General features: G+C 35.0%; 1 protein-coding gene and 1 long non-coding RNA gene across 4 annotated transcripts; one reads left to right on the forward strand and one right to left on the reverse strand.

The window, feature by feature from the left end:
• Positions 1–1,423: 1,423 nt before the first annotated feature.
• LOC109792424 (uncharacterized) lies at positions 1,424–22,470 on the forward strand. Of its 3 annotated transcripts, none has more exons than XM_083071280.1 (17): positions 1,424–2,243; positions 4,020–4,456; positions 4,595–4,968; positions 5,653–5,785; positions 5,899–5,948; positions 6,080–6,170; positions 6,892–8,186; positions 9,593–9,718; positions 10,984–11,056; positions 11,297–11,342; positions 11,470–11,542; positions 12,250–12,315; positions 19,836–19,913; positions 19,997–20,169; positions 20,433–20,479; positions 21,514–21,766; positions 21,863–22,470. In XM_083071280.1, exons 3-17 carry the CDS (start codon positions 4,664–4,666, stop codon positions 22,225–22,227), a joined length of 3,174 nt encoding a protein of 1,057 aa, XP_082927406.1. In that variant the 5' UTR covers positions 1,424–2,243; positions 4,020–4,456; positions 4,595–4,663; the 3' UTR covers positions 22,228–22,470. The 3 variants fall into 3 exon arrangements, with proteins under 3 accessions (XP_082927406.1, XP_082927405.1, XP_082927408.1); XM_083071279.1 differs by having other exon boundaries at positions 4,598–4,968; XM_083071282.1 differs by lacking the exon at positions 4,020–4,456 and having other exon boundaries at positions 4,598–4,968.
• LOC145955898 (uncharacterized) lies at positions 2,147–2,889 on the reverse strand. Its single transcript, XR_014432645.1, has 3 exons — positions 2,459–2,889; positions 2,328–2,377; positions 2,147–2,250 (listed from the first exon to the last, which is right to left on the reverse strand). It is a non-coding gene; the product is annotated as an uncharacterized LOC145955898 (long non-coding RNA).
• Positions 22,471–22,877: the final 407 nt, after the last annotated feature.

Raw genomic sequence — 22,877 nt, forward strand, 5'->3', positions numbered from 1 at the left:
ATTCTTATTAAATATAACAATAACAACTTGTTTTAATGTATTTGTTTATAATATATACAACTCAAATAATTTTTATAGTATATTATTATTAAATTATATATTTAATAACATAATATCTATGTAGATATTATATAATTTTGTGATATCAATTGCAAGCATATTATATATGTACATATTATTTATATTTTTAATTTGTATTAATATATAATTTAACATGTAATTATATATATATATATATATATATTTACAAAATAAAAATAAAAATAATTTAAATAAAAAATAAAAAATTTAAAATAAAATATGAATTTACTAAAATTTATAAGTATAAAATATATTTAATATAAATATTTTAAAAAAAAATAAATAAAAATTAAGTCATACAATTTAATTAATAATTTATCGATTCAACTTTTGATTCACTAATTTAATACCTTAACTAATTTAATGGCCGTCTTAATTTTTAAAGCTATAGACATATCTATCTCGAGGTTTCTAATAATGAATTACTTTTTATCGGTTTAGATAGTTAAATGTTTCTAGGTAGTGAACTATCTAGACCACAAACAATCAATGCTGGATTATAACTGACGAGCAAGCATAGGTCATGCCCTGTACAGCTGTAAAAACAAGCTGATCCCAAACAACTTTTTGTATTAAAAAAAAGCGAACACATAACAAGAAACAGAAATAAAGTAAATGATACTAATGTTCAGAAATTCTATTAAATCTGCAATATGTTGGCAGAAATCCAAGTCATTTATCTGTCATGAATCATGCGAATAAGGGAGAACTGGATAATTCAATTACATTGACTTATCTATCCTTATAAGAAATCACAACAAAAGTGTTCAATTAAGATCAATAATATGAAAATTAATTTAAGAAGTCTGTGTGACCACATATCAAGATAATACTTTTATATCCAAGCAGCCTTGATGGAATGACAACATATCAGGTCTCCCTCTTCGACCTCGAGCGCAACACTCGACCACCAGCCACTACCTCATTATTAGGGATGGCAACAGGGTGAGTCCGGTAAAGATTTTATGATACCCGTCTTTATTCCCGCGATATAAACTTATTTTCGTACATGTACTCACCATGTATATGATTTTTATCTTCATTTTCATCTCCATCGGGTATCGGATATATCCGTACTCGTACTCATAAAAAATTATTTTTTTTGTAAAAAAATATAATATTTTTAAATTATTTTTTTATTATATTATAATTATAATTAGATTATTTCTTTATTTTATATTTTAATCAAGAAATTTCTTAACAATTATATAACTATAAATATTTCACATTATAATAAATAATTACATATAATAAAATATTAAATTTTTTTAATATAATTAAATCGGGTACGGGTAAGGGTATGATATCATACCTGTACCCGTACCTAATTTAATTTATCAAGTTTTACTTATATCCGTCACCGTATCCAGTCAAACCGAGTATTTCCCATCAAAGTCAGGACTGGTTTGGATATTACTCATGAGTACAGGTTTATTTGTCATTCCTACTCATCACCTAAACCTGGCTCCCTCTTTGCCTTCCTATTTACCTCAACTACTACAAGGCTAGCCCCAGCGCTAAAACAAGTATCGGTCCCGTTCTCAGCCAAGTCAACATTTCCCCACTCGCACTCACATTCAAATCGAAGCCACATTCTTCTTTTACACCACGTTCCACTTCACCTTTCTTCTCAACCGATGAGTTTCGAGCCTCTGAACCCTCAACACCTAAGTCAACAGTCTCATGCTTGACAACAATCGTTTCATTGTGAGCAACTCTTCCACCACCAGAAATCGTCCCCACTCAAGTTTGGGATCTCATCCCCTTCTCATTTCTCACGGAACCCTAATTCTACAAACACCGTATAGTTAGGGTAATAAAAAAAACGAATAGTTATTGAGCCAATGCAGCCCATTAGGGTTTCAGTTTGAAGACCCTCAGACCCTCTCACACGGTCACACCGCACCGCACCGCACCAGCCACCATAGCTGCCATCTCACCGCACCATAAGTCATTGCATAGCTGCCACCGCACCACATTGCAAGTCACTGCGCGCACCACGCATCGGGGGCCACTGCGCGCGCAAGCCACCGCGAGCCGCCGCACACATCGGAGCCACCGCGCGCACAACGAGCCGCCGCACGCATCAGAGCCACCGCGCGCACTGCAAGCTGTCGCACGCACCGTGAGCCACCGCGAGCCACCACGCGCAAATCAGACAGGTATATTCTGCATTATGAGTTGTCGTGTGAGATACAATTTGGTTTGTTTTAGGTCGATCAGTTTTTGAGATTTTTCTGATATACCGGGATGGGATGTGTTTTTGGAATTCCATAAGGTAACATGGGATTTTTGCCTGAAATAAAAAAAAAATATATTAACACAAAATAAATTAAAAAAAAAAAGCTAATTATTAAAGTAGGTGATTTTTGACAACAGGTGGTATAGAAAGTGTAGGGGGGCGTTTTGTAGATGGTGCCTCCTCTCGTGTGCTTTCAGTGGCATGTGAAATAGAGAAAGCGCAAGAGATAGGGTGTTTTGCAGATGGCGCCTCCAACTCCCAACGCCTTCTTCAATTGGCGCCTGATGCCATCAATTTTATATGTGCATAGCACCTCACCCCCAGGCACCATAAATTTGGGAAAACACCTTCCCCCTGATGCCATCAATTTTATATGTGCATAGCACCTCACCCCCAGGCACCATAAATTTGGGAAAACACCTTCCCCTGCGCTTTCTATGCTACCTGTCTGCAAACGTGTCAAAAATCACCTATTTTGGTGATTAGTTTTTTTTTTAATTTATTTTATGTAATTTATTTTATTTTATTTATTTCAGCCAAAAACCCGGGTAACCTGAGTATGATTTTTAATTGAATTTCTTTCTATTGATGTATCTAACATAATAACAAAAATATAAAAGGTGTGGACTAAGTTATATTTTCACATATTATTTTCTGGATTTGCTTTCTTATCATGACATGTTATCTTGTGTTCTCCCTGTACTTGGAGGTGGATATTGCACCGCGATACACTCTTAATATTAATTATATTTGTCGGCTGTAAAAAAAGTAAATAAAAAAATTATCTTTTTTAAATTAAGTGAGCTAACTCATATAACCCACCAACTCGTCATGAGTTGGGATTTTAAGCTCATTAATAAATGAGTCGGATTGTGTTAGTCTACCAAATGATCAACACATAGTAGGCTCCATTTTGACAGCTTTATTGTTACATTAAACTCTGGTCTAGTTTTGCTAGGAATTATAAGTAAATCTTACTAAAAGAATTTCATTGGAAAATATTTTAAACTTGTCAGGGATGGAAGCCACTTCTCTTCCCAGATTTTATGCTCCTTCCGTCACCAACCAGAACCGCCCAATGAAGAACTAATTCTAAAGAGTGCCTTAACCCTATAATCGTCCAAGCATAGCTAGGTTAAAAAATCAACACTTCCTGTTAAGATATTCCCGTGAGGGGGATGTCTAGCTTATAGTACTCTGAAGTAATGAGACAACCACCAATAGTCTTCAAATATTGCTTTGTCTTTAGCATAGCTAGATAGGTCGTAAATTGGTGGAATGCACGTTCAATCCTATTCATGATTGTTGGGTTATTGAAATGAAAATCTGTTTCAAGTTTACGAACGGGTAACCAAAGACACCCTTCTCTTAGACAAACAAGTTTACTTGGGAATATCTAGTTGGCAGGACCAATTGGAAATTTGTTTTTTATGCATCTCTTAGCCCAAATCAAGACATACGAGGACTTCGACTAGGTGAAGATTCCCAAAAATCTGACACAGCCAGTTTCAATTTCAGATTTGAAAAATGGCGTTTCCATTCTAACTTTCTACGTTTTCACCTTGAGGAGGTTTCATTTGTGGCATTCACAAAAAAGTAGGCTTTTTGACCTAGTTAAATTTTAAAAAAATAAAAATACACAAAATAAATTAAAAAAAATAACAATTTACTGGAATGGGTAGTTTTTGACATGCAGGATGCCACGTGGATGAGAAAATGCATGGGGGTGGGCGTTTTGCAGAAAAAGCCTCCCCCTAGGCACCTTATGTGGCTAATGTGGCAGCTGAGCCACGTGAAAAAGAAAGAGCAGGTGGGGGAGGCATTTTTCAGAAAGAGCCTCCCCACCAGGCGCCTTCTGTTTACTTATGACATGTGACATGTTGGAGAAGAAAGAGCAGGTGGGGGAGGCGCCATCTGTTTACGTGCTGACATGTTTCAATGCGCCTCTCCCCCAGGCGCGTTGTACGTGATGCCCTAGCCCCAGGCGCGTTGTACGTGACGCCTTAGCCTCAGGCGCTATCAAATTCAAACACTAGTTAAATGTAGAACGTGTTATTGGGTCTCACAAAATTCAGTTCCTCCAGTGTGGTCCAGGTGCTATCATATTTTATTTGGTGGTCCAGGGTAGTGCAAGTGAGTATCATATTTTATTTGTTGTAATTTTAAATTTTAATTTTTATAATAGAATGGTGTAATGATTATTATTTTTTTTAAATAGAATGGTCAGTACGTAAGTTTTAATAGCAAAAACAATTGCTTACTGTGTTGTAGCAGGTTTAGGGTTCGAACCTCGGGACCTGACATCTCCAAAACCTTTACATTCATCTACTCCAAAGAGGAATGGGAGACGCAGACGAAAACGCTTGCATCGATGAAATATTGGATTTCAAGGGGAAGAAAAAAATCAAGAATACAAACCAAGCGACAGAGACAGGTGCTGTGAAGGAACCAAATTCTGCAACCGTCAACGATGGCGATGATGTTAGTTCTACCTGTGGTTTTAGGATTTCTCCATTTGATTTCTCGGTTGAGAGTTTCTTCCGAGACATGGACACCATTGCCAGACTCTGCGGGGAAGAAGAACACGGTGCTACTTTTGACCAGAGTGAGATTCAGAGAATGTCTTCTTCAGTCACTTTCTTAAGGTACTAACTAATGTGTATATATATTGGAATTTGCTTACAATCACTTGATTTTTAGTTGGAGTATGTTATTAAGTTATAACTATGATTATATAAAATGTACCTACCATGTAGCTCGTTAATGTACAAATAAATAAGTGTGTATTATATTAGCAAATCCATGTATATATGTGTGTATCATAGGGCATAATGTATGTGTATGTATGGATTTTCAGCTATGTCTATTTTCCTGTTTATGTGTGTGTGCCAATTTTGCTCCGTTTTATTATTGACTTGTTATGCCTTAGATTTATAGTTAATGTGTGTCTAAGGTATGACTTTTGATTATTAATGATGCATATTTATTTATTAATTTTATTTTTTGTGTATGTGTGGAATGAAAATTATTTATTTGTATCAACTATCTTCTGCATAATAAAACCAACTTTAAAATGGTTTTTCTGATAATTATATCTGAAAAGAGTTGAATAAGTGTCAACTAGTTAGAAATCACAAACTCAATAAAGTTACCAAATATGACAGTTTGTGATTGGATTGGACTATATAATGTGAAACAAAAACCTTTGCACTTTAGTAGTTACAAAAGGCCTTATATTTAAAAGCTGTCCAATGTGCTTAGATATCTAGAATTTAGAAGTTTCCAAATGAACCCTTAATTTATTATTTTTGTTTACTTTTAATGTGCAGAGAATGGAGAGATTTTAAGTATCCATCAAGAAACATTAAGTTTGCTTACGGACTTGAGAGCCCTGATTGTTCTGTGGGAAAATATGTCAGTACCATTAATTTGCCTCCATTTTCATCTGCCTCCATACCTGAGGTATAAGTTGTTCCATATTGTATACTTCTTTATTTGTTTCCTGGCTAATCTTAGCGACATAAATTTGCTCAAACATTTACCTCTACACATTATCATTTATATGTTTATTTTAGCATGATATGCAAAAGGAGCAACTTGGGGAGGCCGAGGCTCAGGAATGCAGGTGTGGCTAAGATATAGCTATTTGTGTTGTTTTATTCATTGACATTGCAATGGTGTTATAGTGCATGTTTGTATTAATCATATAAAAATTATCTTTGAACTTGCTAATAAATTAAAGCATTGTTGGAGCAGAGATTTTGTGATGAATGTTGGAGGCTCTGTTTGGGCACTAGATTGGTGTCCTCGGATACATGAAAAGCCTGATTGTTCAATTAAATGTGAGGTACTTGGTTTTCTCTCTTCCTTTACGAGTTTAACACATGTATCAAGCCTTATTGTAGATTTTTTTTTTTTTTTTTTTGCTGTTGTAATGAGAAGTCTTGTTGCTTGAATGTAATCCAAATGGTTAATTCTGTTTGTGTGATGGTTCTGTTGCCTCACATGTTAAGGATGATTGGCTAATTGAAGTAGCGTGTTGACAAAATAGCAAGGTTAGAGGGCTATTTATTGGCAGTGAATAATGATGTTTGAAGATTATTGATTCTATGCAATTTTATTTTTCCGTATGATTGATGCTCAAAAGCAATTTCTATCACATGCATAAGAAAGTCGAGGTTTTAAGTTAATGTTATTTTACAACTTATTTTTTTTTACTAAGTAGATAGCTAATTTTATTTTAAAACTTTAAAGGGTTTGTCAATTGCACTGCAATGGCTTCATGACTCAGTGTTACAGGGTATGTCCATGATAAAACACCCAATGGTGTGGCATGTGGCAGTTCAACATAAAGATGCCATAGCTATTGTAGTTTTGACTGACCTACCTTACATGCATATTTGGAATAATGTTGTGGCTCTGTCATTTGTTTGTCTACATTTGTATTTGTATGTAATGAACTGATACACTAAGCTTTGCTCTTTAGATATAGAAATAGAAAATAATGTACATTTTTTTTTCTGTAAACCTTGTACATTAAATTACCTTTTATATGATATTTGTTTTAGTTTATTGCTGTTGCTGCTCATCCACCTGGTTCTTCTTATCACAAGATGGGTGCCCCACTTACTGGTAGAGGTGTCATACAAATATGGTGTCTTCTAAATATCAGGGAACACAATGACAAGTCAACACTAAAAACTAGGCCTAAAGGAAGACCTAGAAAAAATCCAGCAGGGGTAGATGATATGAATTGTGATAAAAAAGATGGAGGCACAAATGACAAATCAACACAAATAAAGAGGCCTAAAGGAAGACCTAGAAAAAATCCAACAGTGATAGCAGTTGATGATATCGATTGTAATAAAAAAGATAGTGGTACAAATGACATATCAACACAAATAAAGAAGCCTAGAGGAAGACCAAGAAAGAATCCAACAGTGACAACAGGGCATGATATGAATTGTGATATCCAGTATATGTCAGCTCTTGCTGTTCAATTTCCAGAAAATTCTACTAAGTTTCCTACTCCAGATGGGAATCATGAAAACAATGAAGAAAAACTTCCTGAAGGCCCAAATGACAAATTGACACAAAAAAGGAGGCCTAGAGGAAGACCTAGAAAGAATTCCACAGTGATTGTAGTGGATGATATGAATTGTGAGACCCGGAACCAGTCAGCTTGTGACGTTCAAATTGCACAAAATTCTACCGAGTTTCCTGCTTCCGATGGGAATTTTGAAAAGAATGAAGAAATACTTCTTATTACATACAAAAGAAAAAGAGGAGCTAAAAGAAATAATGAGACAAATGAAAAATCAGCAGTAATAAAGAGGCCTAGAAGAAGACCTAAATCAAATTCAAGAGGAGTAATGGAAGATGGTTCAAATTGTGAGGATGAATCTATGCCTCTTGATGTTCAAGTACTAGAAGATTCAACTGAATTGCTTTCTCCAGATGTGGCTCATGACAATGAATATGCTATGCAACAATATTCTGTTACAAAGCAAAGGCACGCCAAGGAAGCTGTTTCTGCCTGCAATACTATTTCAACAACTCTTGTTAAAAGCAGTGGATTAAAAAATAATCATACTGAGGAGATATATGGCCATGACATAAGTCAGCCAGTACAGTATGAAAATGAGGCAAATCATCAACCAAATTGTACCTCTGAATTGGAAGCTCAACCAGCTACTTGTTCTATTCCAGAAGATATAACTTTGCCTAGATTAGTCTCTTGCCTAGCTCATAATGGAAAAGTGGCATGGGATGTGAAATGGCGACCTACTAACATTTCTGATTCTTTTGGAAAATACCGAATGGGCCATCTGGCTGTCTTGTTGGGCAATGGATCTTTGGAAGTGTAAGATGTCTTGAGCCTCAATCTCCTTTTGCTAATGTTCTTCATGATACTGTTGTGATTTCTTCTTTTTGTTGACTGTTTTATATGTTGTTACTGCTGTCACCTTTATTAGATTTGAAGTATTTGAAATTTGGATATTTTAAATAATTATGTTTCTAATTATTATAGTGTAATAATGTGTGAGAGAATACCATTTCTCTTTTAGTCGAGTTGTTTAGGTTTTTTTTTTCTTTTGTGGATTGTCCCATCTTCTTACTTACTGTACCTCAGTTAATCTGTTGCAAGACAGTTATAACTGTCTCAGTGACAGTTATAATTTCACAGCTGGCACCAGCCATTGCTTTAAGCTTATATAAATGCATGCTAGTATTGTAAACAGAAGCTAGTCAGTTGTGTATTTTCAATCTTTAGAAATACCAAATACTCTCTTAGAATTCTCAAAACTCAATATTCTGTGTAATATAATACTGACTTCATGAAAACTTGGAGACATAATGGACAAAGGACAATTACTAGAAAACAGATAATTAGTATTGAAAGTAGTTATATTTTGAATAAAATGTGCAAACTATGGTGCATGAGATAAGAAGGAAGTGTTTCCCAAGCAAAAATTTGTCAGAGTTAGCCTAAAATTTAGTTTATATTGTAGTTAGTGTTGTAGCTGTTTATTTATTACATAGTGTATTCTAGTTGTGATTTAGGTAGCTGGTTATTTATTTCATGGTGTATCATAGTTATTATTTCAGCTATCCATATTGTATGTTAAGTTACATAGTTTATTTTAAAAGCTCAAGTAAAATTGTGTCATAAAATAAATAGTTGCAATAGTTAATACTCTTTTTTAATCATCTTGGTCAGTGTATTTTTATTTTTTTATTTATGCAAGTGCAAACTTTTAACAATAAATCTATATAGGGAAAAGGGTGAAAAAATTTTCTGGTTGTTAGTCATATTTTTCTATAACACTAAAATCAGTTTGAAAATAATGTTGTAGTCTAATTTTTTCTGTAGGATGGAAAATGAGGAGACATTTATATTCTCTATTTATAGGATTCTGAAAATTTATGTTTCTCATCATTTAACTTCATAATTTCTTGTGTTGTTTGTAACCATGCAGATTTTTCTTCTTCTAATTATATCATAAATTTCAATAGTGGCTATGCAAGTGTGAAGTAGAGATGCCATTCTATGAAATTTTTATGTTCCATGGAATTGTCATTTAATGCTTCTATGAAATTATTTATAGTAGAGATACTGCTAATAAATTGATAAATCTTGTTCCTTCATAATGATAACCTGATTGCTTATTCACATCAGAAGCGAGTTCCTTTTATCAAGTTTCAGTGATTTTGAGGAACATTGCAACATGGTTGGCTTATGTTTTTGTTTGTACTTGTCAATTGCAGTTGGGAGGTTCCTCTTCCTCATGTTATGAGAGAAATTTATATGCATAGAGAGGGCACTGATCCACGTTTTATAAAACTTGAACCTGTATTTAAATGCTCAATGTTAAAGCGTGGTGGCTTGCTAAGGTATGCTTCCCCCACCTTCATACTCTCTAGAGTGAATGCCAAACCCATCTACTTAGTTGAATAAATTGTGACCAAATTCAATTACCGGCGAGAATTTCATGAACAAATTTAATTTAACCTCATTGCTGTTTGTTTGATAATTAGATTATATAAAACAAATTTGATTTTAACACTATTAAAAATGTGTGTGTTTCTGTATAGAGCCAGTGTATAAATAAATAAGAAAAAGGACTTGTGTGTATGAAAAATTTCATGAAAATTTTTCAAACTTTCATTTTAATTATATTTATGTTTCTGATTTTATAGTTTTTGTAAAATTAATATTATTTATGGTCATAAGTTCACCCATTCTTAATGCTTTCATGGTCATCAGTTTACTACTGAAGCAAATTTGAATCATTATTTTTTTTTAAACTTAACAAAAGCTTTAACATGAACTTGTCATATTTTTAAAAATATTTTAGAGAAAATAACTCATTTTCATATTATAATGTTTTACATAATGTCAAATTTAAAATAATGTCAATAATGGGACCTTAATTCAGTTTTTGATTAGGTATGCATGATTTTGTTTTGGTCAAAGCATTTGGATGGTTGCATTATGTTATTGGAGTAATGGTTGGTGTGTTGTTATTTTATTAAGGTTTGGAAAACACCACTGTACTTGACTTGTTTACATCCATATTAAGAGCATGTTTTGTAACTAGAGTGGTAATTTCATGAATAATAAAATGCTACTTGATACTATCCTTTTAGAAAACAATGGGACTGCAGTGATAATGATTTAGTGGGCTTGTTTTGGCTGTACACTGAATTAAGAAAGCTTTATAGAGAAGTCTCTACTGTACTGCAAAGTGAAATCAGAATAAGTTTCCATACGACAGTTGCACTGATTAAATCCTTGGGGACAAGTTTCCATCATTTAAATTAATATAAAAAAAATTAACATGTTATCTTAAGAATATTCATTTTAAAGAACTTGCTATGCTAAAATTTGTTTTCTAGTTGATAGTTTTTTTTTTTTTTTTTCTGAATTAAAACCTGCTGTTTACAATCATTTACTCATTATTCATTGTGGAGAATTCTAAAAGCTGAAATCAATAGAAGAAGTATGCTTGTTGAAATCATGCTATCCACTAGTTGGCTTCTACTGGTTAAATTCATGCAGCTGCAAAATGTTATTGAATTTACATGATGCTTTTTAATTTATGCTTTCTAGTAGCCTGGCTATGTGATTTAATTTACTCTATTGTTTTATCTCACAGCATTCCACTGACAGTGGAGTGGTCAGTTAAGCCGCCTCATGACTATTTACTTGCTGGCTGCCATGATGGAATGGTATAATTCCCTAAAGGTTCAATTATTTGTACTTTACCTTCTCTAAATTAATGTTTACCTTGCTTTTTAACAAATAGGAACTATATTTTTCCATAATGTTTCGTAATGGAAAAGGGAGAAAACATTCAAATTTTTTTCCATGATAGCATTGTTGTTTTAAAATATCAGCATATTGTTGTCTGAAACCCTTTTTTCACAATATATATCACTTTTAATATAATTTGCTTTATATTTATATAGGTGGCTTTGTGGAAATTTTGTACAAATTCTTCATCCAAATGCGAGGGTAATAATTTTGTTACTTTATGTGTGTCTCATGTTTACGGTTTACCTATTTGGTTGTTAGAGCAGGTAGCTATATTGAAAAATAATTTTATGCTTTATTGTTTATTTACTAAATTTGCAATCTACAGATTCAAAGCCCGTGCTTTGTTTTGGTGCGGATACAGTTCCTATTAGAACTGTTGCCTGGGCTCCATTTGAAGGGTTAGTAAAATTAAACCTTAGCCATGGCATGTTGTTGTTTGCATTGAATATATTTCTGTTACTGTGTTTTTTTTTGGTCGGCAAAGATAATATATATATATATATATATAAGGAGCACCAGAAGTGCTAAAGGAAGTACAAGAAAAGGGCATAAAGCCTCATTGTTACTATATATCTTTAAGAAAAACAAAATTCAGTTCAGATTATAGAGAAAATTTCTGTAAAAGTTGAGGATTTTCACTTCTTTATAAACCCTCATTGTTAAATAATAGATACTCCAACTACAACCATATCTAACTAATTAAGTCTCAGAATTTTTCTGAAACTTGTTTATTTATTATGTGTATTTTTGTGCGTGCCTCTGAAATCATTGTGGAGGTTGATTTATTCCTTTTTCCTTTTTTAATTATACCCAGAAGATATCAATTCTCATTCATGTAATGCAATCGGTTTCTTTCCTTCTTAATCAACAAACTCTTTCCCATTAAAAAGTAAAAGAAAAGTAGCATCATTTATGTCTGGAGTTTAACATTATTGGCTGTACACATGCACCCTTGTTTTTTCCATGAAGATTGCTTCAATATCAAGAAGTTAGTTTATTACACATGCAAATATCATACATATGAATTTATTGTATTTACATCATTTCCGTATCTTTTTACCTTCATATGTTGAATGCAATGTGAGATTTTCTTTTAATATTCCAGTGATCCAGAGAGTCCTAATATAGTAGTAACTGCCGGACATGAAGGCCTTAAGTTTTGGGATCTACGGTGAATCTTTTTATCCCCCCTCATTGTTTTCTGTTTACTTTGTTATCTTATTTCTTTATAGTTCATTTTAAACGTATAATCATTGATGGTTATGTTGCTTTCTATCTTATATTTAATTAAAATAAAACTTTTATACTAGATAATGATTTTTGTTTTGAATGATGTTGAAATTGTAATATGCAATGCTATAAAACTTGGCACATACCAGCAAAATGGTGAACTGATCTTGAACAGTCTGAGTAGCATGTAGATTGTTTATGTAACCAAACCAGTAGAAATTGTTAGTTGGTTGGTTTAGAGCTATCTTATGTTGCTGGCTCAGTTACTGGAATCTGGAAGGGTTTCAAGATGAGCTAAAACTCTTGATTGTTTCTGCTTCTCATTGGTAAACTCCAGCCAACTTTGGCATCCCGTTAGAGCTCCAGCATAACTAATTTGGTAGGTGGCTCTGGAATATTGATTAGTCTGGAAAATTAGGTTAAATGAAAACTGATTCTCTATATCATAATACAAAGAGATCATACAAGATATATACAGGAGACCTATGTTATTTTAGGAAATATAATAACTCTATTTTATTCTAGAATCCCTTGATTTACGGGATTGTTCCTAATTATTCAAATCTGTACAGATTACAAGGAAATATACAAATTTCCTAATTTATTATTTCCTAAAATACTATTTGATTTCCCACATTCCCCCTCAAGCTGGTGAATAGGTCTTTTCCATTCCCAGCTTGGATACAATTTTCTCAAAATTGTGGTTGCCTAATCCCTTGGTAAGAATGTCTGCAATTTGGTCTTGAGAGGACACATATGGAGTGCATATCAAGCCACTATCAAGCTTTTCTTTGATGAAGTGTCTGTCTACTTCAATATGTTTTGTTCTATCATGCTGCACTGGGTTGTGGGCTATGCTTATTGCTGACTTATTATCACAATAGAGTTTCATAGGTCCTTCTGATTTTATCTTCAAGTCTTCTAAGATGATTTTAAGCCATAGCAACTCACATATACCTTGTGCCATGGCTCTGAATTCCGCTTCAGCACTGGACCGAGCCACTACACCCTGTTTTTTGCTTCTCCAAGTTACAAGATTTCCTCCAAGAAAGGTGCAATATCCTGTAGTTGACCTCCTATCCACGATTGACCCTGCATAATCAGCATCTGTATAGGCTTCAAGCTTCACATTACCATTTCTTTTGAATAGGATTCCTCTTCCTGGAGTTCCTTTAAGGTACTGTAAAATTCTGTGGGCAACTTGTAAATGGGTCTCCTTTGGACTGTGTATAAATTGGCTAATTAAACTCACTGCATAGGCAATATCTGGCCTGGTATGAGACAAATATATAAGTCTGCCTACTAATCGTTGGTACATCTCTTTGTCAACAGCAACATCTTCTGCATTTCCAAGCTTTAGGTTTGGTTCTAATGGGGTACTAGCAGGTTTGCAAGCTGCCTTGCCAGTTTCCTTGAGCAAATCAGTGATATATTTCTGTTGGGATATAAATATCCCTTTCTTGGAGTGGGCAACTTCAATTCCCAAAAAATATTTTAGTTTTCCCAAGGTCTTGATCTCAAATTCCTTGCCCAAGCATTGGCTCAACAATTGCTGCTCTTCTTTATCATCTCCAGTTAATATTATGTCATCCACATACACCAATAACATTGTTACTCCCCCTGACTTGGAATGTTTAAAGAACAAAGTGTGGTCCCCTTGGCTTTGTTTGTAACCTAGGCCTGTCATTACTTTAGTAAACCTACCAAACCATGCACGAGGGGACTGCTTTAGCCCATAAAATGCCTTTTTCAACTTGCAAACAGTGTTGGCAGCAACATCTCTACCATATCCCGAAGGTATCTCCATATAAATTTCTTCTTCAAGGTCTCCATGTAGGAAAGCATTCTTAACATCAAATTGTTCCAAGTTCCAACCATAATTAGCAGCAAGAGACAATATCACCCTAACTGTGTTCATTTTGGCAACCGGAGCAAAGGTCTCCAAATAATCAACTCCATAGGTATGGGTGAACCCTTTGGCAACCAATCTTGCCTTATATCTCTCAATTGATCCATCAACCTTGTATTTCACTGTATAGACCCACTTACATCCAACAGGTTTCTTTCCTATTGGTAAGGTGACTAACTCCCAGGTGTTGTTCTTCTCCAATGCTTCCATCTCTACATCCATGGCTTGCCTCCATTTTCTATCAGACAATGCCTCAGATAGGGTATTAGGTACAAGTGTACTATTTAGGTTTACTAGGAAGGTTTTATGGGCAGGAGAGAAATTTTTAAAAGACAAGTAATTTGAGAGAGGGTAAAGTGGCTCTTTGGTGCATTTTCTTGTCCCTTTTCTAATGGCAATTGGGAGGTCAAGATCATTTTGGGCTTCAATTTCAACCTGCACAGCTGGAGAAAAAACTGTTACCTCTTTTTGTGGAGTCGAGTTGGATTCTTGAACATGGCTTGATCCTGGAATGGCCTTAGTCTTCCTTGAGTACACCAGCTTCTTACCAAATCTCTTATCTTCAACATCTCCTTGATCATCTTCACAATTAATTTCACTTTCTTGACCAGCTTCCTTTTCTTGGCCAATTCCTTGACCAGCTTCACTTCCTTGACTTGTTTCACTTGGTACAGCTTCAATTTGATTTTGTTTAGGTTCAATTGTCAAGTCTGTCAAGTCTGGAAGAGTGGGAAAACCAGAATTACTTTCCTTGTCTTCCCGGAAACTCTCCCCCTGAAGATAAGGTTGATTGAAATAGCCCTCTTGTTCATTAAAGGAAACATCCCTAGACACAAAGAATTTTTTGGATGGGAGGTGAAAACATTTGTACCCTTTCTGAGTGGATGAGTAACCAACAAAGACACACTTTAAGGCTCTAGGATCAAGTTTCCCCCTGTCCGTACTATGAATATGGACATATGAGGTGCACCCAAAAACTCTTGGTTTAAGATTATTTGTAGTGGACAGGTTTGGGTAGAAAGATGACAAAACTTCCATAGGGCTTTTTGATCCTAAGACTCTAGAGGGTAGTCTGTTGATAAGGTGTGTTGCTGTAAGAACAGCTTCCCCCCAGAAATTTTTTGGGACGCTATTTTGGAACAACAATGCTCGGGTCTGATTTAATAAATGCCCATTTTTCCTCTCTGCGACCCCATTCTGCTGTGGTGTTTTGACACAAGAAGAGTCATGAATTATACCTTCTTTTTGACAAAAAGAATTAAGGACATGATTGAAGTAATCTTTAGCATTATCTGACCTAAGTCTCTTAATATTAACACCAAATTGATTTTTTATCAAGGAATGGAAGTTTAGGAAGACAGAACTGACTTCAGATTTTTGTTTAAGTAGGAAGACCCAAGTGACCCTTGTACAATCATCTATAAAGGTGACGAACCATCGAGCACCAGACACATTTGGAATATTAGAAGGCCCCCATACATCAGTGTGAACAAGATAAAAGGGAAAATTGCTAATTTTATTACTTATTGGAAAAGAAACACGCTTGTGCTTAGCAAGTTCACACACCTCACAATGTAGACTCTCAACATCTAACTTGGTAAACAGAGAAGGAAACATAATTTTGATAACTCCAAAAGAAGGATGTCCCAGCCGACAATGATAAAGCATGATTTTTTCTTTGTTGGTCATCATAGATTCAGATATGAAGGAGTGCGAGATTCTGTTCTTACTGGATAGACTTGGATCTTCAAGATAGTAAAGGCCATTCCATTCTCTAGCATGTCCAATCGTCCTCCCCGAATCCTTGTCCTGAAATACACAATGATCGTTGTAAAAAACAACATTACATGACAAATCCTTTATAAGTTTTTGTATAGAGACTAGGTTGGTGGAAAGCTTTGGGACATGGAGAACATCTTTTAAGATTATTAAAGGATTGATTTGTATATTTCCTTGACCAGCTGCAGTTATAAGGGTTCCATCTGTTGTGGCAATTTTCTTGTTGCTAGGACATGGTGAGTATGTGGAGAAGTGTTTGGCTAATGGTGTCATGTGGTCTGTGGCTCCAGAGTCCAATATCCAATAGTGGTTAAAGGGTGTATCTGAGACATTTAATCCAAAAGAAAGTGGAAACTTACCAGAGTATGCCAAAGAACACACACCTGTTTGTTTTTCCAGCTTACTAAGGAGGGCTCTCATCCTCCCTATCTCCTCTTGGTTAAGATGGGCAGTAGCTTCTAGTTTTTTTTCTTCATTTGTTCCAGCAGCAACATAAACTTGTCCTCCTTTCCTTGAGGAGCCTCCTCTATATCCCCCTTCTCGATCTCGATTTAAAGGCTTCCCGTGCAACTTCCAGCACTTCTCTCGAGTATGACGGGGCTTATTGCAGTAGGTACACCATAGACCATCACCTTTCTTGTCCACATTTGTTGATCCTCCTTTCTTCTGTTCAGCTATCATGGCCAAAGTCTGATCTCCTTTATGGTCAGCCACCATTGCTGAGTTCTCTACTGCTGGACTCTCTAACATGAGACTCCTTCTACTTTCTTCACTTCTCACAATAGCCACCACTTCATTGAAGCATAGTACCTTTTGCTTCCCCAATATTTGAATCCTTACTTGATCAAATTCAGGATTCAAACCAACAAGGAAATCATAAACTCTGTCTTGCTCGATATAGTCCTTGAGAAGTGTTGAATCTTCAGTACATTTGGTTTTTATGACTCTATAATGGTCTAGCTCCATCCATAATGATTTCAGCTGATTGGCATATTCTGTAACAGTCTTGTTCCCTTGTTTTGCTGCCAAAGTTTTCACCTTTACTTCATATACTTGAGCAGCATCTTTGGCTTTAGAGTAGGTTTGTTCTACTGCATCCCAAATCACTTTTGCTGAGTTAAGGAACATGCAGGTGTCACTAATTTATGGAATCATTGAATTCCACAGCCACGCCATGATCATTGAATCTTCCTCATCCCATGTAGTAAACTTGGGATCCTCATGTTTAGGTCCATACTCCGTCAGGTGACTCAACTTCCCTTTTCCCTTCAACACTGTACGAACAAGTTGGGCCCACTTCAAATAATTTCTTTCATTTAGTCTATATGCAGAATGAATATTCTGCAGTTCTCCAGGTTGCTGGGATTGGGTATTCCCTGTTTCTGGGGTTGCGTTCACAACCTCCTTTTCCCCTGACATTATAGCAAGGTGGCTGAGTGGTGAAGAATAAAAGGAAAGGTTGTGCAATTAAGGCACAGAGAAAACAGCAGGAAAAAAAAAATGCAACGGATGTATAGGGAAAGATGCAGCAGCAATGCAGGCTGCCGTCTTAGGGTTAGAAAAAATGCAGCAGCAATGCAGGCTGCCGTCTTAGGGTTAGGGAAAAAATGCAGCAGCAATGCAGGCTGCCAATTTAGGGTTTACAGTGCGCAGACAAAGCTTCCTAGGTCGGAAGCTCTGATACCATCTGGAAAATTAGGTTAAATGAAAACTGATTCTCTATATCATAATACAAAGAGATCATACAAGATATATACAGGAGACCTATGTTATTATAGGAAATATAATAACTCTATTTTATTCTAGAATCCCTTGATTTATGGGATTGTTCCTAATTATTCAAATCTGTACAGATTACAAGGAAATATACAAATTTCCTAATTTATTATTTCCTAAAATACTATTTGATTTCCCACAATTAGCTATGCTAATAATCTCTCTGGACCTAGGTCTGGCTTCAATGATATGGAGACAGCCGAAATTGTCACGCAATTCAATTTCATTAAATTACCTTCATCAGTTTTTTAGTGTGTGAATTGGTCAAACAGGTCTGGTCTTGACCAGAATGAGTGAGCAAACTGCTCTGGATAGGTTTTGGTGGAAGTGAAGGTAAATAAAGAAAGGAGGTTCTCAATAACTGCCATGCTTGTCAGTGCTTGTAACTGTCTGATAATAAAAGATGACCTCCATTACAAGCTAATCTAACCGCTGTATCTCCCAGACATTCATGTCCACCTGGTGTTTGCAAGAAGACTTAAACAAAACACAAAATTTCAATATTCCTCCATCAATTTGCCCATTACTTTTTCCCTTCAGATAAAACTAGACCCTTCCACGCACCATGTGTTAAACTATTTGATAAACATCAAAATGTCCAATTGTAACTTGTTAACATAGTCTCATCCTGAGATAATTTCAGCAACTCACTACTACCTCATCCTCACCTTCTGAACCAACCAATGTTTTAGCTGCTTCCAAATAATCACCAATCCATCTCCACCTTCAAAAACAACACCACTCTCTTTTTCATCGAATATCCTTCAGCTGTTGCATCCCTCTTTTATATTGCATCCCTTCATCCACATGTGAATAATCTTCATATTCTAAAATCCAGTCCACCCAAAAAGGTCAACATAACTTTCTAGTTGAACCATTTCCTCCTCTCCTTAACACAACTCCCACCACGCCATCAGTTCCACCAGTACTAAGTCACAGGATGCCCGTGCATGTTTTGAGGTGGATACTCAAGTCCACTCTTAGCATTACACTACCTCCAAGAATAAATCTGGATTATTTCAATTAGTTGATCCATGTCTCTGTATTAGATGTAAAATAGAGAATTGTGTGCCAATCATATAGCCCACACTACTGCAAACCACACTGACAATCATTACATTTTATGACTCACATCACAGTCCAGTAAGCCCTTAAATTGTAAAAAAGAAATGCCTATGCATCACTATATACCACTGAACTAATGCGCCACCAATTCAAGCATTCCTTCCAAACTTGGGATGTAACTATACATTCAAAAATCAAATGCTTTGTACTTTCCACATCCTTGCCACAGCCCTTACATATCCCTTCATTGTTTCCAATTACATTGTGCTATGTTAAATTTTGAAGACAAGGTATTCGGTCTACTGCAAGCTTCCAAGCAAAATTTTTTATCTGCTTTTCACTTGTCCTCCATTTCTTGCAATAACTCTTTTTCCCACTAAAATAAGGCCCTTCTTCATCTCCAATTCTAGACCCAAATCCCTTCCTGCCATTCTCCTAGATGCTAGATCTGCCACCCTTACATTCTTATCTATCCTATGGTATATAACCATTGAAATTTCTCACGTAATCTTCCATCCTCCACTCAAGGGTCTTGCCAGAATATTGTGAGAGCAGCTGAAATTGTGACTTATGAATACAAGGATAAAGGATACATCTGTTGGTTTTTAGTACATCTGTCTTTTTTAATCTTGCACTATCATGAATTTGATCTCAATTCATTTGAATTCGTACTCGTAGTGAGCAATGGAGCACAACATCATAAGTCAAGTGTAGATACAACTTTTTTTTTTTTTGGTATTATCTGGATGTTCATGTGTAATTAGCTTTGCTGTTTCCATCATTATAAAGGATAAATAGTTGTATCTTATCATGTCAAAATGTATGATATCTTGTTTATAGGCAGCATTACAGAGGAATTAATTTTAGCCATTATTGGAGTCTGTTAAACTTGTTTACAATGGTTTGCTTTATGCATGGAAATTTATTTGTAGTAATCCATTTCGTCCTTTGAGGAGCCTCCATCCTGCGCCAAGAATGATATATAGTCTAGATTGGCTGTCAAACCCAAGGTAATGCATTATTTTAACTGGATCAAATACTGTCTAAATTTGTCAGTGATTAACCCATAATTATTTTGTTTATACTTTTCTAGTTGCATCGTTATGTCCTTTGAGGATGGAACAATGAGAACCATTAGCTTGGTGAAGGCTGCAAATGACCTCCCCGTCACTGGAGAAATATACAGTGGAAAAAAGCAATTTGGGTTGCATGGTTCTTCATATTCATCTTTTGCCATTTGGAGTGTTCAAGTGTCACGTATAACAGGTGCATTTTTTGTATGCATTATTTTAATGACATTATGATTATATAACCTTAATGCTAAAAACATTTTACCTTAGGCATTGAAAATCTCGTGTACTATTATTAATCTTACCCAATAAAGTAATTGTTAGTTTTTCAAGGCAAACAAACTCCTGTGATGACAAATTTGTTACTATTGGTTTTCTTAGTGTCATAATGAAACACTTGAACAATTCATTATCACTAATACTATTTACTAAATGATGGGATTACTTTTATCATGTCAGGCATGGTTGCGTATTGTGGTACAGATGGTGCTGTCTTTCGTTTTCAGGTAATTCTAATATTTTGTGGGAGACATCATTCGCAATTACCTACCCTGCTTCTCTTATGACCCAATTGTCAATAATTTACAGTTCCCACTCTTTATGATGAATTTCAAAACAAGGAAATATTTCTTACACATCGTTAATTTGTTAGTACAAGCCAAAATAGCTTTTGCATGTGCCTCCAAGGAACTTCAGCATTTAAGAAAGTTGATTGTTAACACATTCGGCACATAGTTCATGTAAATTTAGTAGTTAATCGTCCCTAAATGGCTAAGCACTTGTTTTGCAAAAGGTTTTCTGCCTGAGTGCCCTTATTTATGAAATTAATAACCCAATTTTATTGGCATATATATATTGGACTAAAGGATGTCTTATATCTTTAGTTTGAGATTAGGAGTACAGGACCTATTATACACTTTCTAATCCAGAAAACCTAAATGTGTGATGTAGGTGAAAAGGGTCTACTGCTGAATAGTGAATAGGCTATATAAATTTTAGGGTATACTTTTACTCATGCAGTTTCACACTTTCTCAGAGTACACTTCTATAGTTTTTTGTTTTGTTTCTCCTCGTGTCAAACTGTGACTAAAGAAAAAGCACAAGGGGGTTTAGTGATATAAAAATAAAGGTGTAAGGGAATGACACACTGAACGGTAGAGGGGATCATTTGAGAGTGTGAAAGGATAGTCTTATTTACCCTAAATTTTAAAATGACTTGAATTTAAAATACGTGATCATGTGAGGCAATATCATGGTGCCTTTTAAAGAAATAACCTGCTTGTCTTGCGACAGTTATCGATGACTAATGGACAACCCTGACCTTATATGAAAACTAAGATCTGGATGTTTTGCCTTAGTTAAGAACAAGGATTTGAGAGAGGACTCCAGTTTATAATGTATTATGGAAAAGTACAGATTGAGAGTATTTCTCAAATTTGTCAATAATATTTTTCAAAATTGAAACTGCTATCCTTGACTGATGCCTTGTACATATGAATTCAATAACTTTTCTTTTCTGAGCTTTGTTTGATATTCTCAGCTTACTACTAAAGAAGTGGAGACAGATCATGTGCGCAGTCGATCCCCACGCTTCCTCTGTGGGTTGGTAACTGAGGAAGATTCAACTATCGTTATCAACACTCCTGTGTCAAACACTCCTTTCCTATGGAAAAAGCCACAAGACAAAGGTCGATATGCAGAATCTTTCCGAGACCTATTATCCAAGACAAATGCAAGCAAAAGTGCAAATAATCAAATGGCAGAAACTCCAAATTCTGACTCTCAGACTTTAGGTCAGCCTTGCTAACTATGACATGGTACCAATATGATTAGTTGACATATTTTCTCTGAGAATTCTTATAATCTTATTAACTCTTCAATTTCTGCAGCAATTGGTGCTGGTGAGAATGCGGGTTTGGAAGTTGTTTCTGTGGAAGCTTTATCTTCTGTGAAGCAGCCCAAAAGGCCAAAACTGAATAGTGGCAGCAAGAAAAAAACTGTAGAAAAACCAGATCTGGTATGCAAAGATGATGATGATGTGTCAGCAATGACTCCCGGGACTGATGATGAAAAGTCAGATTTTGGGAATATACCTGAAGTCTTCCCTCCCAAAATGGCAGCATTGCACAGAGTGAGATGGAACATGAACAAAGGTAGTGAAAAATGGCTGTGCTTTGGAGGAGCTAGTGGACTTGTACGATGCCAGGAGATTGTTTACTCTCATATTGATAAGAAATTGGCCTTGAAGAGATGACAGTTTCTTATCCATTAAATCACAGTAGGGAAAAAATAGTCAATATGTAACATCTTTTATTCATTCAAAAAAGTAAAAGGACTTGGCTTTTTTAGCAAGTCCACCTGTGTAAATTTAATTTGTAATATTTGACAATAGTGAATAAAACCACCACCTAGGACAATGGCTGCTCATGTCATATAATAAGAGAAAGGTTTATGTTCCTGTACCTTCAGTCATATGGAAGATGGAAGATTGGTCTCATTTGACAAGAACCATTTATTTACTGTTGAAAATGTTTTATATATCGAAAGACATAAAAAAAATTGTTCAACATTAGCCAATCTTGTGATATTGGATATACTATGTCTTTAAACTAAGATGAATGCATAATCAAATGAATTGGTTAGACTATACTTTTTACTATTGTTAGGAAGAATAACCTTTATGAAGTTAATTTTGACGATTTAAGTAGATAAAATGTAATTTATTTGGTATTCAAAGAAGATGAAAGATAGATTTGATACAAAAAACTTAACGATGTAATTTAAAAAATATTTCAAAATTATATAAAAAAAATGTTTAGTTAAAGGACTACCTAAGAGTTTTTCACACTCATTTTCTATGTGAAACTTGTTAGAAAGGAAAATAAACAAAATTTTCATCCTTTA

This window comes from Cajanus cajan, chromosome 3 (assembly GCF_000230855.2).
Source record: "Cajanus cajan strain Asha chromosome 3, NIPB_CcT2T_4, whole genome shotgun sequence".
Taxonomy (NCBI): Eukaryota; Viridiplantae; Streptophyta; class Magnoliopsida; order Fabales; family Fabaceae; genus Cajanus; species Cajanus cajan.